Genomic DNA, 13,784 nt, shown 5'->3' with positions numbered 1-13,784 from the left:
ACTTTCATTATTGACAGTTAAACTTGTTGATAATAGTACAGATCACATTTTTTTTTGTGACGATCAGTGTTTTCAATGACGATAACGAAAATATTTTGTCTTTTTTTTCATGACGATGACGAGCTAAAAATGTGTCTCTGGAGACTAAAACATAACGAGACATATGTCAGGGGTCATTTGACGAGAATGAGATGAAAATTTGCCATAGTTTCCGTCCTAAGTTTACTATGTGAGACGTTTGCTTATTTTATGTGTAGTTAGCACGCATCCATCCTTGCAGTGTTTGGCCGTGTCACTCATGTGACGTGCTGCACACACACACACGCTTACCGTGTTTTTCAAACTATACGTCGCACCTGTGTATAAGTCACACCAGCCAAAAAATGCGGAATGAAAAGGAAAAAAAACATAAGTCACATTTTTGGGGGAAATGTATTTGATAGAATCTAGCACCATGAACAGACATGTCATCTTGAAAGGCAATTTAAAATACAATTAGAGCTGAAACGAATACTCGAGCAACTCGAGTAACTCGAGTTTAAAAACTGATCCGAGTAATTTTATTCACCTCGAGGAATGGTTTAATTTTGCCAGCTCGAAGCATCATGTTTTGCCCGGACTACTTTTAATGCGGGACAACGCTCTGATGTCACGTGCGTAGAGGACGAAGCAATAAAAAAATTTTTTTTTAAAACTTACCGCAGCCGACAGCCTCTACAAACTACGCCAACGTTGCTAAAAACTACGCCCGCATGATGCTAGTGTGGTAGCAGGTAGTGTCCGATGCGTCTCATAGATATCGCATGTATTTAGGACTAGATGCGAAATGACAGACTCGGCCGCGTCTGGGCAGTGATAGTAAACAGCCGCCATCTTTAAGCAGTAGACTTCTCATCGCTAATAAATATAACGTTACTGTCACTCGCTCACGTAACATTAGCCCTTCAGAGGGCTAGGTTTCTATTGATTATGTCCACTGTCGATGCGTGGCTAACGTGTCTTACATACAGGCTTTATTCAATCTGTAAAAACACAGCGCTGTAGAGTGGTGAGGGTGTAAAATTAAAACATAATAAAGCTAACTGTCAGTTTTAGCTCAGTAGTCATTGCTGAATAAAACACCAAGTAGCACTGGTCCCTAATGTGCTCCAATACAGCAGGTATCATACATTTATTTTGAACACTGCAAAAACTCAAAATCCTATCAGTACTTACAGTTTAGACTAACTTAAAACTTAACTAGAAGTTAAAAATAGCTTGACAAAAATGAAAATTAAATTGAAACACGTATGAAAAACACGTAGCTTTCAAGTGATGTGTGTTATTAAGCGTAATTACATTTTTAGGTAAGAAATGTTTTTTTTAATAAGATCTATAAGTTTTTTGAGTGAAAGCAGTGAATTTTTTTTCCTATTCACATCTTAGATGCAATTGTTGGCTGTTTTCAACAATGTACATCAAAAATAAAGACATTGATTGACTGAAAATGATTCAATATTGGATTAAATGTCTTTTTTTCCTCATGAACTGTATATTTATAATTGCTCTTTACCTAAAAAAAAAAAAAAAAGTTTTATCCGATTGCTCGATTAATCGATAGTTTTCAGTCGATTACTCGATTACTAAAATAGCTGCAGCCCTAAATACAATAGAGAACAACAGGCTGAATAGGTGTACAGTATGCTAACATTACATGACGCTAGAAGTTAGATCGGGCCTAAAAAATCCAGCCCGACCCGACCGGCTCGCGGTATTAAAGCCCGACGCTGCCCGAGCCCGATCAATTAACTTGATTTGCTTGGCCGAGCCCGGAAAAAAACAAAATTTTATGTTTTATTTGTAGGTACGAGTCAAAAAAAACCCCGAAATGTTATGTTTTATTTGTGAGGACTCAGGAGAAAGAGGAAATGCGGGGATGCGATGCGTGGTTTGCGTTTTGTGTGATCACGTTTGTGACGATGCAAGTGTATATATATGCATAATGATAACAAATTAAAGGCTGTCTTTTGTAACGAATTCTCCCAGTTAAACAAGACTGTAAGATGGATATTCAATAAACATTTATATCCTTTATATTTACGTGTCTGTTCTAACAGGCAGAGTTGGCAGAAAAAAACGCGAGTTTTCTCAATGTTTAAATAGTCTGCATATTTTTATTATCATTATAAATGCATTTACACTCATATGAGACCAAAGTGCCACATTCGTTTGCATTCAGCGAAGCCGACACAGGTTTCCGTATAGCACCTTCAACAATCAATTTGAATCCTTTCCATATCCCACTCCTACCGCAGTTGTTTGCTTTTCAATTCCCCTGTCTTTAGTTTGGTTTTCACTCTTATAGCTGCTCCATATCGAAAAGGAAATACTAGCGTGCTCACGGAGGGCACTGCAGGGCGCGGGAAGGGAAGATTGAAAAGAGAGCCACAATAGTTATAATTGATGTGGAAGAGATGCCAAAGCTTATGCAAATAAATAGTGCGGCCCCAATGACTGCCTGAGTCCACTCCTCTTGCTTGTCTCTGCCTCTTAGCTCTCAATATACATAAAACGGCACCCTTGTAGTCTGTTTGCGGCAATGCATGAGCGGGTCGTCCCACGCATGTGTTAAGTGCGTTAAATATTTTAACGTGATTAATTTAAAAGTTAATTACCGCCCGTTAACGTGATAAATTTGACAGCCCTAATAAATATATTAACATACACTCACCGGCCACTTTATTAGGTACACCATGCTAGTAACGGGTTGGACCCCCTTTTGCCTTCAGAACTGCCTCAATTCTTCGTGGCATAGATTCATCAAGGTAACTAACAAGTTTCATCCAAAAGACTAAGACGAAAATGAAAAGGGCTGCCAAAAACAACACTGGTGATTATGACTGACTGTGTTTGCTAAATACCGACGTTGACCCACTCATATATTAAGACTCCTTTGCAGTGTGCTAAGGCATGTGTTATCCTTGTACTGCAATGAAATTTGGCAATCTTAAATGAAAATAAATTACCTTTAAAAATCCATTCATTAGCACCAGACTGAATGTATTCAGAAAAGTAAAAACATGAATGAGCTAATGAAGTTTTGTCCTAACTTTCAGATGCTATTTTAAATCCATCAATCATTGTTCCTTATATTAGATCCAGGGGTTCAGTTCATCTGGGGATTGTCTGACATCAATGCCATTATCGGTGAGAATGCAGAGCTAACTTGTAAGCTCAGCAAGGAAGACTGCGAGGGAGTCTGGTTCCGAGATGGTGTGCAGGTTGGACATAGAGTATTGTCTAGTGTGTTCAATGTTAAGCGTTGTCTTAAATTAAACCTTATCCATCCTGGAATACAGTCCCTGACAAAAGTCTTGTCGGTTATCAATTTTGTGGAAACAATTGCTAATAACCTGGCTTTTAATTATTCAATTGGTCTCAGAAATGGCTCATATGAAAGCTAAGACCCTCCCAAATGATGTTGAAAGTAGAAAAACATATTTGTTTCACTGAAAAAACATTTATCATTTAATGAAGACATAAAGGTCAAATTTTGGCAATACAAAAGTTTTGTCGCCTACAGAAAGTGTGTGAAAATTGAACAAAAAAATACTTCAAATACAAAAATATGTTACATAACATAAGCAAATTAAGTAGTGGTGCTGTGAGATCCAAATTTAATATTTTGTATGACTTCCATGGGCTTCGGCAAGGATTCATACAATTTATTGATGAAGTCATCAGGAACATCAAAGAAAGCAGTTTTGCATGCCTCCCAGAGTTCATCAACATTATTGGGTTTCGTCTTCCATGCTTCCTCTTTCGTCCTGTTCGTGTCTGGTGACTGGGCTGGCCAGTCCTGGAGGATCTTGGTCTTCTTTGCCTTGAGGGACTTTGAGGTAGAGATTGAAGTATGCGATGGAGCACCATCCATTTCAGACTATTTATGTTGCCTTCCACCCTGCAGATCTCTCACACCCCAATACTGGATGTAACCCCAGACCATGATTTTGGTAATGATGTAACCACCAAGCTTCACTGATTTCTGAGTTAATCTCGAATCGATGCGGGCTCCAGTAAGTCTCCTGCAATATTTGTGGCGACTGTGGTGTAATTCAATGGAAGATTCAACTGAAAAATCCAACTTTTGCCACTTTTCCAGTGTCCATCCTTTTGACAGGCTGTGGGCCTTTGCAAATGCCACACAGTTTTTTTTTAAATTGTTTGCACCCTAAGAGATAAATAGTCTGATATATCAACAAATCTTAGCAGCCTCTTACATTCCTAACCATAAAAAGGGACAAATTCTTCAGCAGGATGGTGCTCCATCGCATACTTCAATCTCTACTTCAAAGTTCCTCAAGGCAAAGAAGATCAAGATCCTCCAGGACTGGCCAGCCCAGTTACCAGACATGAACATCACTGAGCATGTCTGGGGTAGGATGAAAGAGGAAGCATGGAAGACGAAACCCAAGAATGTTGATGAACTTTGGGAGGCATGCAAGACTGCTTTTTTTGATGTTCCTGATGACTTCATCAATAAATTGTATGAATCTGTGCCTAAGCCCATGGATGTCATACAAAATATTAAATTTGGATCTCACAGCACCAATACTTAATTAGCTTATGTACATTTTTTGTTCAATTTTCACACTACTTTCTGTTGGCAACAAAACTTTTGTCTTGCCAAAATTTGACCTTTATGTCTTCATTAAATGATAAATCTTTTTTCATTGAAACAAATATATTTTTGTACATTCAACATCATTTGGGAGGGTCTTAGCTTTCATATGATCCATTTCCTAATCCATTTGAATTATTCAAAGTCAGGTTATTAGCAATTGTTTCTACAAAATGGATGAGCAACAAGACTTCTGTCAGGGACTGTACGTAATTCGATCAGTAAATGCTTAATTTTGTTTAAATCTGTCACCTTTCCCATCAGATCATCACTGATGACACATTTATTATATCTAAAGAAGGTGCAATTCATAAACTGTTCATAATGAAATGCCAAGAGGAGTACTCTGGGAAATATCGTTTTGAGGCAGACAACCGTAAGACAGAGGCGACGGTCAACGTTAAAGGTTTGAGAAAGCAAACACATTCAAGTTTCATATCAATGCAGTATAACTTTCTGACTGAAATGTTCTCTGTACAGATCCTCCAAGGTTTGACCCAGAAGACCTCAGTGCATTCACAGAGCCCTTGAGAATTAAAGTAGGGCACAATGCAGTCTTTAAATTAAATTTTCTCGGCTTCGAGCCCATTAAGATCCAATGGTACAGAGAGGGAGAGGAGCTTCACGATGACGCCAGCAGCACCAGGATAGAAAAAGCGACCAATCACAGCCGCCTGCTGTTGAGCAGATGCCAGAGGAGGGACTCAGGAGAGATCAAGATTAAGCTAAAAAATGAGCATGGCACCACTGAGGCAATAACACAGCTCATTGTGCTTGGTGAGTCAATGATTCAGTCAAACACATGACGAGTCTACTGATTTCTCTTTAATCTCACAAGTTAGACACTTTATTAAAGAACATGCCATTTTGTTTGTTTCAGACAAACCCACTACCCCACTAGGTCCCGCAGAGATAACACTTAGTTCAGCAACTTGCATTGAATTTAAATGGAGGCCTCCTAAGGACGACGGTGGTTCACCTGTCATCAACTACATCATGGAGCGGCAACAGATTGGAAGAAATACTTGGAAGAAAATAGGGGAGATTCCGGGTGTGCCTTTCTACCGCGACACAGATGTGGACCGTGGGCGCAAGTACTGCTACAGAATCCGAGCTTTAACCTCAGAGGGTGTGAGTGAAGTGATGGAGACTGAAGACCTGCAAGCTGGCATACTTGGTGAGGCTTCATTGGTTGACATAAAAACCTCTTAAAATTACTGCTCAGTGGACTCTCATGATACGAGCACAATGTTTTGCACGACCAAGCTTGTAATGTGAAGGCTCTCGTATGATGAATGTACAGTCCCTGACTACATTTTGTAGGAACAATTGCTAATAACTAGGGTTGTTCCAATCATGTTTTTTTGCTCCCGATCCGATCCCGATCGTTTTAGTTTGAGTATCTGCCGATCCCGATATTTCCCGATCCGATTGCTTTTTTTTTTTGCTCCCGATTTAATTCCAATCATTCCCGATAATTTTTCCCGATCATATACATTTTGGCAATGCATTAAGAAAAAAATGAATAAAACTCGGACGAATATATACATTCAACATACGTACTGTATTTGTTTATTATGACAATAAATCCTCAAGATGGCATTTACATTATTAACATTCTTTCTGTGAGAGGGATCCACGGATAGAAAGACTTGTAATTCTTAAAGGATGAATGTGACTTTGTATATTGTGACTAAATATTGCCATCTAGTGTATTTGTTGAGCTTTCAGTAAATGATACTGTAGCCATTTAACTTCTGCCCAAATGCATGATGGGAAGTGCAACCAAGACTGTGCGTTGTGACACGTCGTGGTACCCATTGATATATCTTCTCTGCGTTGGGAAATAACATTAAGGTGTTAAGAAAAAGATCAACTACTACTTTTCTTCCCCACATTGCTTCCCACAATTATTCTAATCATTGGGAGAGGGATAGTAAGGCTTTAGCCATTAAATAAAGGCTCCAAAAGCTGCCAAAATTCACTCTACTCATTATACGCTGCCTTTAAGTTCTATATACTGTATGGGTTAAACGGCGCCATTATAGATTGAATGCGACAATGCGTGAGTGGGTCGTGCAGCGCATGCGTTAATTGCGTTAAATATTGTAACATGATAAATGTAAAAAATATTAATTCTCGCCGTTAACACGATACATTTGATAACCCTACCTTAAGCTTAAACTAAAGACTCTGGAAGAGTGTAAACACAGTATGTCAGTCACGTTAAATACATTTAGAAAACAATTTAATTAAAATATATATATATATTTAAAAAAGGCATGTCCGATATTTTTTTTACTGATTCCGATACTTTGAAAATGACGTGATCGGACCCGATTGATCGGGACATCTCTACTAATAACCTGACTTTTAATTGTTCAATTGGTTTCAGAAATGGCTCATATGAAAGCTAAGACCCTCCCAAATATTTGTTTCACTGAAAAAAGATTTATCATTTAATGAAGACATAAAGATCAAATTTTGGCAAGACAAAAGTTTTGTCGCCTACAGAAAGTGTGAAAATTGAACAAAAAATGTCCTTCAAATACAAAATATGTTACATAACATAAGTGAATTAAGTAGTGGTGCTGTGTGATCCAAATTTAATATTTAGTATGACTTCCATGGGCTTGAAGGACTGCATCCATGCGGTTCGGCAAAGGTTTCATACAATTTATTGAATAAGTCATCAGGAACATCAAAGAAAGCAGTCTTGCATGCCTCCCAGAGTTCATCAACATTCTTGGGTTTCATCATCCATGCTTCCTCTTTCACCCTGTTCTTGTCTGGTGACTGGGCTGGCCAGTCCTGGAGGATCTTGATCTTCTTTGCCTTGAGGAACTTTGAGGTAGAGATTGAAGTATGCGATGGAGCACCATCCTGCTGCAGAATTTGTCCCTTTTTATGGTTAGGAATGTAAGCGGCAGCTAAGATTTGTTGATATTTCAGATTATTTATCTGACAGGGTGCAGACAATTAAAAAACCGTGTGGCATTTGCCAAGGCCCACAGCCTGTCACAAGGATGGATGCTGGAAAAGTGGCAAAAGGTGGATTTTTCAGATGAATCTTCCATTGAATTACACCACAGTCACCGCAAATATTGCAGGAGACCTACTGGAGTCCGCATGGATCCGAGATTCACTCAGAAAACAGTGAAGTTTGGTGGTGGTAAAATCATGGTCTGGGGTTACATCCAGTATGGGGGTGTGCGAGAGATCTGCAGGGTGTAAGGCAACATAAATACGCAGTCTGAAGATGGGGAGTGGTCTCCGGCGCTTGGCATAGCGCCTGCTCAGGGTGCGGGGTGGTTGCTCGGGCGGCTGGGGGAGGGGTGGTATGGGGCGAGGGTTGATCGGGGCCCTGGCGCTTCTCCCGCCATGCGGCCGGTGGTTCCGGTGGACGGGGCCACGCCCGCGGGAGCCTGCCTCTTAACTCACGCACTTCTCACTTCGGCACTTTCACCCTGGCACTTCCATACTCATTCATTTCTCCAGGGAGAGTTGGGAAGGGGCCATACAGTCCCGGCCCGGCTCCACCGTTTTTAATGCATTACACTCTGAGGTTGTGGGATGGTTGGGACCTGTTGGGGGGAGCTGCCTCACGGTTACCGCCTCACATCAGGCCCCACCATCCCTGCACCTTTTTTAACGCACTACACACATCATACTCCACAGGAGAGCTCCGACAAAGGGCGGTGGGGCGGACGGCTTGGTAGAAATTCCATGCTGCGGTCCCGCTGCCCTAAGCCAAGCTCTCCTATTTTAACGCATACATTGCACTACCCTCCCCTCACAATCCCATCACGGTGCTGGGTAATGGCTGCCAGCCGGGAACCTGGCAGCCACAGTGGTGGGTGGTAGCTGGGTCCCGCACTTTTTCTCTATGGCGTGGCTCCCGGGGTGTTGCCTCCCCTCTGCCTGGGCTGCCGGCCGCAGGGGTGGGGGCAGGTCGGGGCTCCGATGTCGGGTCGCCCCGGCTACTCCTCGGCGTCGTCCTGCCTCCTTCGCCTTCCCCTCTCTTCTCTGACTGGGTATCCGCCCTGTGCTCCGCCGTGGGTCACTGGCTGGGCGCCAGGGATGGATGCTGCCTGCTCCGGCGGGGGACCCTGCCCTGACCTGGGCTTGGTGTGCCCTCCTGTGGCGTGCCGTGCCGGTTGGGGGGCTGCGGCTGTGGCTCGTGGGCCGGGTGGGTGGATATGGGGTTGGTGGTGCATCCCCTCTTGCCATCCCTGAAGTCCGGTTTATGGGTGCGTGGGTGACCCGGGGGACCACCTTGGATCCCCGGGGGGGCGGGGGGCGATGGCTCCTTTGCTGGGCTGTGGGAGGAGGGATGGGCCGCGCTGAACTACCAAGGGCTAGCTGGGTGGGGGCCGTGGCCCTGGGTTGGCGCCCGCGTGACGTCTCCGTTTGTCTGCGTAGCTGTCGCGCGCTTGGCACGGCTCGCGTGCCCGCTCGGGTGGGGGGTCCCGGTGCCGGGATTGGCGGTGGGGCGGCTTCAAGGTCACAGAGCTGATTTGTGTACACTCTACCCCTTTCAATCACTTAGCTTATAGACTCCCCCACCCCCGTCCCCCTCTTTCCCTGGTCAACAGACCCCACATGGTGTCAACCGGAAATACATCTAGCTGACGATAGCACCAACATATTTGTATATCTGCTAAGAAATCCAGTATATTTTTATTTCTTGTACCAGCAAGACATGTACCAAAACACAATACAAAATCCAACAAGGTTCTGCTTCTATTTCTAACCCTAAAGCTAAACTTTAACCGTAAACTCTCACCCCTTTTCTGCGTCATTGGTCAAGTCACCAAAAAGGGGAGTGGTAAGGTGGGTTAGTACTGTGGAGACTACTCGAGGAGAAAAGTGGAAATAAACAACAACAAAAAAGTCAGGGGAAGACATGCTAATGCAACACAAAAGTTAATTTTTGTAAATGAATGCAGAACTTACTAAATAGCACAACTACCAGAGGTGGTTAGAACACACTCACCATGAGTTTGAACAACACTTCTGTTTCTCAAAGACAGTGATAGTGTAGTGACACAGAAACAGGCAAAATTACTTCATAGAGTTGACAACAACGCAATTTTGAAAAGTGAGCAATGTGTGAGGGTTAAAACATTGAACAGTATAGCAGCACCCTCTGCTGCCAAACAAAATAATTACAAGAAGCATTCGAATTACTAATTCATTTAATTTGCTTTTAATACCTGACCGATTTGAAAAACTCATAATCATAAGAACTGGAATGATTCAATGCATAGATGGATGGAATAGCCTACCAGAAATCTGCACAAAAAATGTTAAGTACCGTTATGTTGTACTCTCATCTTAATCATTAGCACGTATTGTCTACCATAGCCTTCCCTAGTGCCCCGGCACCTCCTAAGGTTGTCAGTGCCTTTGACGACTGCATTAACCTTACTTGGACTGCACCAAGTAATACAGGAGGCTCACAAATTCTTGGCTATATTGTTGAGAAACGCAAAAAAGGAAGTAATCTCTGGACCGTGGTCAATGCTTCAAATGAGCCAATAAAAGGTATGTTTTCATTTTTCATTATATAGAAGTTGTACATTTTTTAAATGCAGACTATATAATCACGTGGTTGTATTTCCAGAAAAGAAATGTTCCGTGAAGGATGTTGTGACAGGTATGGAATACGAATTCAGAGTTTTGGCTGTGAACCTTTCAGGACCTGGGGAATTTAGCAACCCATGTGACTTTGTTTTCGCACGAGATCCCAAAAGTAAGTTTGTCAATTGAAAGGAATCTGTGAACTTCACATTCAGATTTCTCTTCTATTCGTTTTAATACAGCGACATGTATCTTTTTATCCCCAGAACCCCCTGGTAAAGTTATTGGCTTAAAAGTAGCAGAAACATCTTACAACCACTTTGTCTTGACCTGGACCAAACCTCAGGATAAACCTGACATACAGGATGAAGCTAAAGGATATTTTGTTGAGATAAGGAATGCGCAGTGCCTAGAATGGTCACGAATTTTCACCATCACCACCACTTACACGGCTAAAGGCCTGAGGGCGATGGATATGTACTGGGTCAGAGTGATTGCAACCAATGATGGAGGAGAAGGCGAAATAGAGGAGCTACCAAACTATGTTCTTGCGATGCCACCTCTAGGTATTCTTTATTTATAACTAGGAATGAATGTTCATATAAAAACTAGGCTGTCAAAATTATCGCGTTAACGGGCGGTAATTAATTTTTTTAATGAATCACGTTAGAATATTTGATGCAATTAACGCACATGCCCCCCTCAAACAGATTAAAATGACAGTACAGTGTAAAGCCCGCTTGTTACTTGTTTTTTGGTGTTTGGCGCCCTCTGCTGGCGCTTGGGTCCAACTGATTTAATGGGTTAGTACCATGAGTGAGCATGGTGTAATTATTGACATCAACAATAGCGAGGTACTAGTTTATTTTTTGATTGAAAATTTTACAAATTTTAATAAAACGAAAACATTAAGAGGGGTTTTAATATAAAATTTCTATAACTTGTACTAACATTTATCTTTTAAGAACTACAAGTCTTTCTATCCATGGATCGCTTTAAGAGAATGTTAATAATGTTAATGCCATCTTGTTGATTTATTGTTATAATAAACAAATACAGTACTTATGTGCCGTATGTTGAATGTATATATCCATCTTGTGTCTTATCTTTCCATTCCAATGATAATTTACAGAAAAATATGACATATTTTATAGATGGTTTGAATTGCGATTAATTATGATTAATTAATTTTTAAGCTGTAATTAACTCGAATAAAAATTTTAATCGTATGACAGCCCTAGTAAAAAGATATTTGTTGAATTACTGAATGTGACTGTGGATCACAATTTTTTGTGTTGTTAAAAATATTTTTTTAAAAAACAATCTTTTACACCAGTTTCCGTTCGAGCCCGATTCGGATTCCGATCACATGATCAGATCGGGGACATCCTTCATCGTACCTCTAGATTATTTTATTGCATATAGTCCTTCAGCCACTCACTGACATTGACTGCGATAAACATTAAATTTATTTGATCCTGAGTGATCATGTTTCACTGCTGATTGCTTCCAACCCAGCTCAGCCCAGACACCAATCGCAGTCAATGGCAGCCAATGAGTAAATATTTAAAATAAAATATATGCATTTTTAAAACCCAATCTTTTTCACCTGATTCAGAGCTTCGAAAAACGACATCCCTATTCATGTGTATATTTATTTTTAGCTTTGACTGTAGTTTATTTAACTGTCTTCTTCATTATTAGCGAGACATGTGATTTTTGTCTTTTTAGTGAGACCAAAATTCACAAACAAAAAGATGAAAACATTCATGGTGGTGAGGGCAGGAAACTCTGTCAGGGTAACCATAAACTTTGAGGTGAGATTCAATCTTTGTATGCATCATAGACTTTCAATTTGAATATTCAAGTCAACATAATATGTCTAATTCCACTTTTTAAAGGCTTCCCCACCACCGGATATCATGTGGCTCAAGGACAATGGGCCTGTACCGAAGCGAGTCACTGTTAGCAACTCAGACGGCGCTTCACAGATGTTGATCCCTTTGTCTGAGCGCTCTGATTCTGGTATTTACTCTATTTTGGTGAAAAATTTGGCTGGACAAGAGACCTTCAGTACGGAAGTCAGGGTCACAGGTAAAAAAAGGAACATGCTGAATGCAGCACACAGACAGCTTTTCTTTTAACATCAATGTACAGTGTATCATAAAAGTGAGTACACCTCTCACATTTCTGCAGATATTTAAGAATATCTTTTCATGGAACAACACTGACAAAATGACACTTTGACACATTGAAAAGTAGTCTGTGTGCAGCTTATACAATAGAGTTAATTTATTTCCCCCTCAAAATAACTCAAAATATAGCCATTTATATCTAAACCCCTGGCAACAAAAGTGAGTACACCCCTGAGAAACTACATCCCTAAATGTCCAAATTGAGTACTACTTGTCATTTTCCCTCAAAAAATGTCATGTGACTCGTTAGTGATACTACGTCCAGGTGTGCATAGGGAGCATGTGTGTTCAGATTTTTAGTGCAGCTCTCACACTGTCTCATACTGTTCATTGAAAGTTCCAACATGGCACCACATGGCAAAGAACTCTGTGGATCTTAAGACGTATTGTTGTGCTATATGAAGATGGCCAAGGCTACAAGAAGATTGCCACCACCCTGAAACTGAGCTGCAGCACAGTGGGTGAGATCATTCCGTGTACAGACTTCACCGTGTACAGTCGCACTCAGAGCTCCTGAAGCACTCTCTTATCTTAACCGATAAGCGCTCAGGGCCAGCAAGCCCGACTTCCAGTATGGCTCCAAAGAATTTGAAACCTGGAGACTTGGAAGAAATAAAATCCTCCATACAGAAGTTGGAGGTCTCCTTGACTGGCTTGATTCAAAACCGGAATCAAGAAATCGTCAAAGAGCTCCAGTCAATTCTCGCTGAAAACGACAAACTCAAGCAGGCGGTCGAGGAGAGAGATGTTCGCATGAAGAGGTTGGAAATTTTGGCTGACGATCTCGATCAGCGCCGACGCGCAAATGAGCTCATCATTTCTGGATTACAACTGACGCCTAGCTCAGGTGACCCAGTGGCGCAACTGGCAATTGCTAAGCTGAAAGAGTATGGAATAAACATGGAACCGCTGGACATTCGTCGCTGCTTTCTGCTCCCATCTGGGGGGAGAGGACCGGCGTCGGTGCTCATGAAGCTGGCAGACCACAAGACCAAGACTGCCCTGCTTAACCAGCGCCGCCATCTGAAAGGGTCGAAGATTTTTTTGAATGACAATTTGACCCGCCGAAATGCCGAAATTGCAAGAAAAGCACGTCATCTCAAGAAAGCTGGGGAAATAGCCAACACCTAGGTCTCGGATTGCAGGATCCTTGTCAAGACGCAAGATATGAAGATTAAAGCTATTACGAGTCTTGACCAACTGAGCTCACTTGAAAATTATTAAGGATTATCTACTAAAGATAACAAAGGCTCTGACTTTAATTTGCACAGATATAACATGACACAAATGAATCGGGCATCTAAGGGGGAGTGGGTGTTGCAATTATGATTGACAATCTCCTGGAA

At 41.5% G+C, this 13,784-nt stretch overlaps 1 protein-coding gene across 4 annotated transcripts in view; it reads left to right on the top strand.

Moving 5' to 3' along the window:
* LOC130930273 (immunoglobulin-like and fibronectin type III domain-containing protein 1) overlaps positions 1 to 13,784 on the top strand; it is a 60,776-nt gene that overhangs the window by 34,292 nt on the left and 12,700 nt on the right. For 3 of the 4 annotated variants that reach the window (XM_057858129.1, XM_057858119.1, XM_057858145.1), the window contains 9 exons: positions 3,136 to 3,260; positions 4,925 to 5,066; positions 5,141 to 5,437; positions 5,541 to 5,837; positions 10,028 to 10,207; positions 10,287 to 10,415; positions 10,510 to 10,809; positions 11,975 to 12,060; positions 12,145 to 12,337. In XM_057858129.1, the coding sequence (XP_057714112.1) occupies positions 3,136 to 3,260; positions 4,925 to 5,066; positions 5,141 to 5,437; positions 5,541 to 5,837; positions 10,028 to 10,207; positions 10,287 to 10,415; positions 10,510 to 10,809; positions 11,975 to 12,060; positions 12,145 to 12,337 (1,749 nt within the window). The remainder of the gene's footprint in view (positions 1 to 3,135; positions 3,261 to 4,924; positions 5,067 to 5,140; positions 5,438 to 5,540; positions 5,838 to 10,027; positions 10,208 to 10,286; positions 10,416 to 10,509; positions 10,810 to 11,974; positions 12,061 to 12,144; positions 12,338 to 13,784) is intronic. The other variant, XM_057858138.1, reaches the window with a different exon arrangement.

The sequence above is a fragment of the Corythoichthys intestinalis genome, chromosome 2, assembly GCF_030265065.1.
Source record: "Corythoichthys intestinalis isolate RoL2023-P3 chromosome 2, ASM3026506v1, whole genome shotgun sequence".
In the NCBI taxonomy this organism is placed as follows: Eukaryota; Metazoa; Chordata; class Actinopteri; order Syngnathiformes; family Syngnathidae; genus Corythoichthys; species Corythoichthys intestinalis.
Note: the sequence above shows the minus strand (reverse complement) of the source record. Positions and strands in the feature narration are given on the sequence as shown.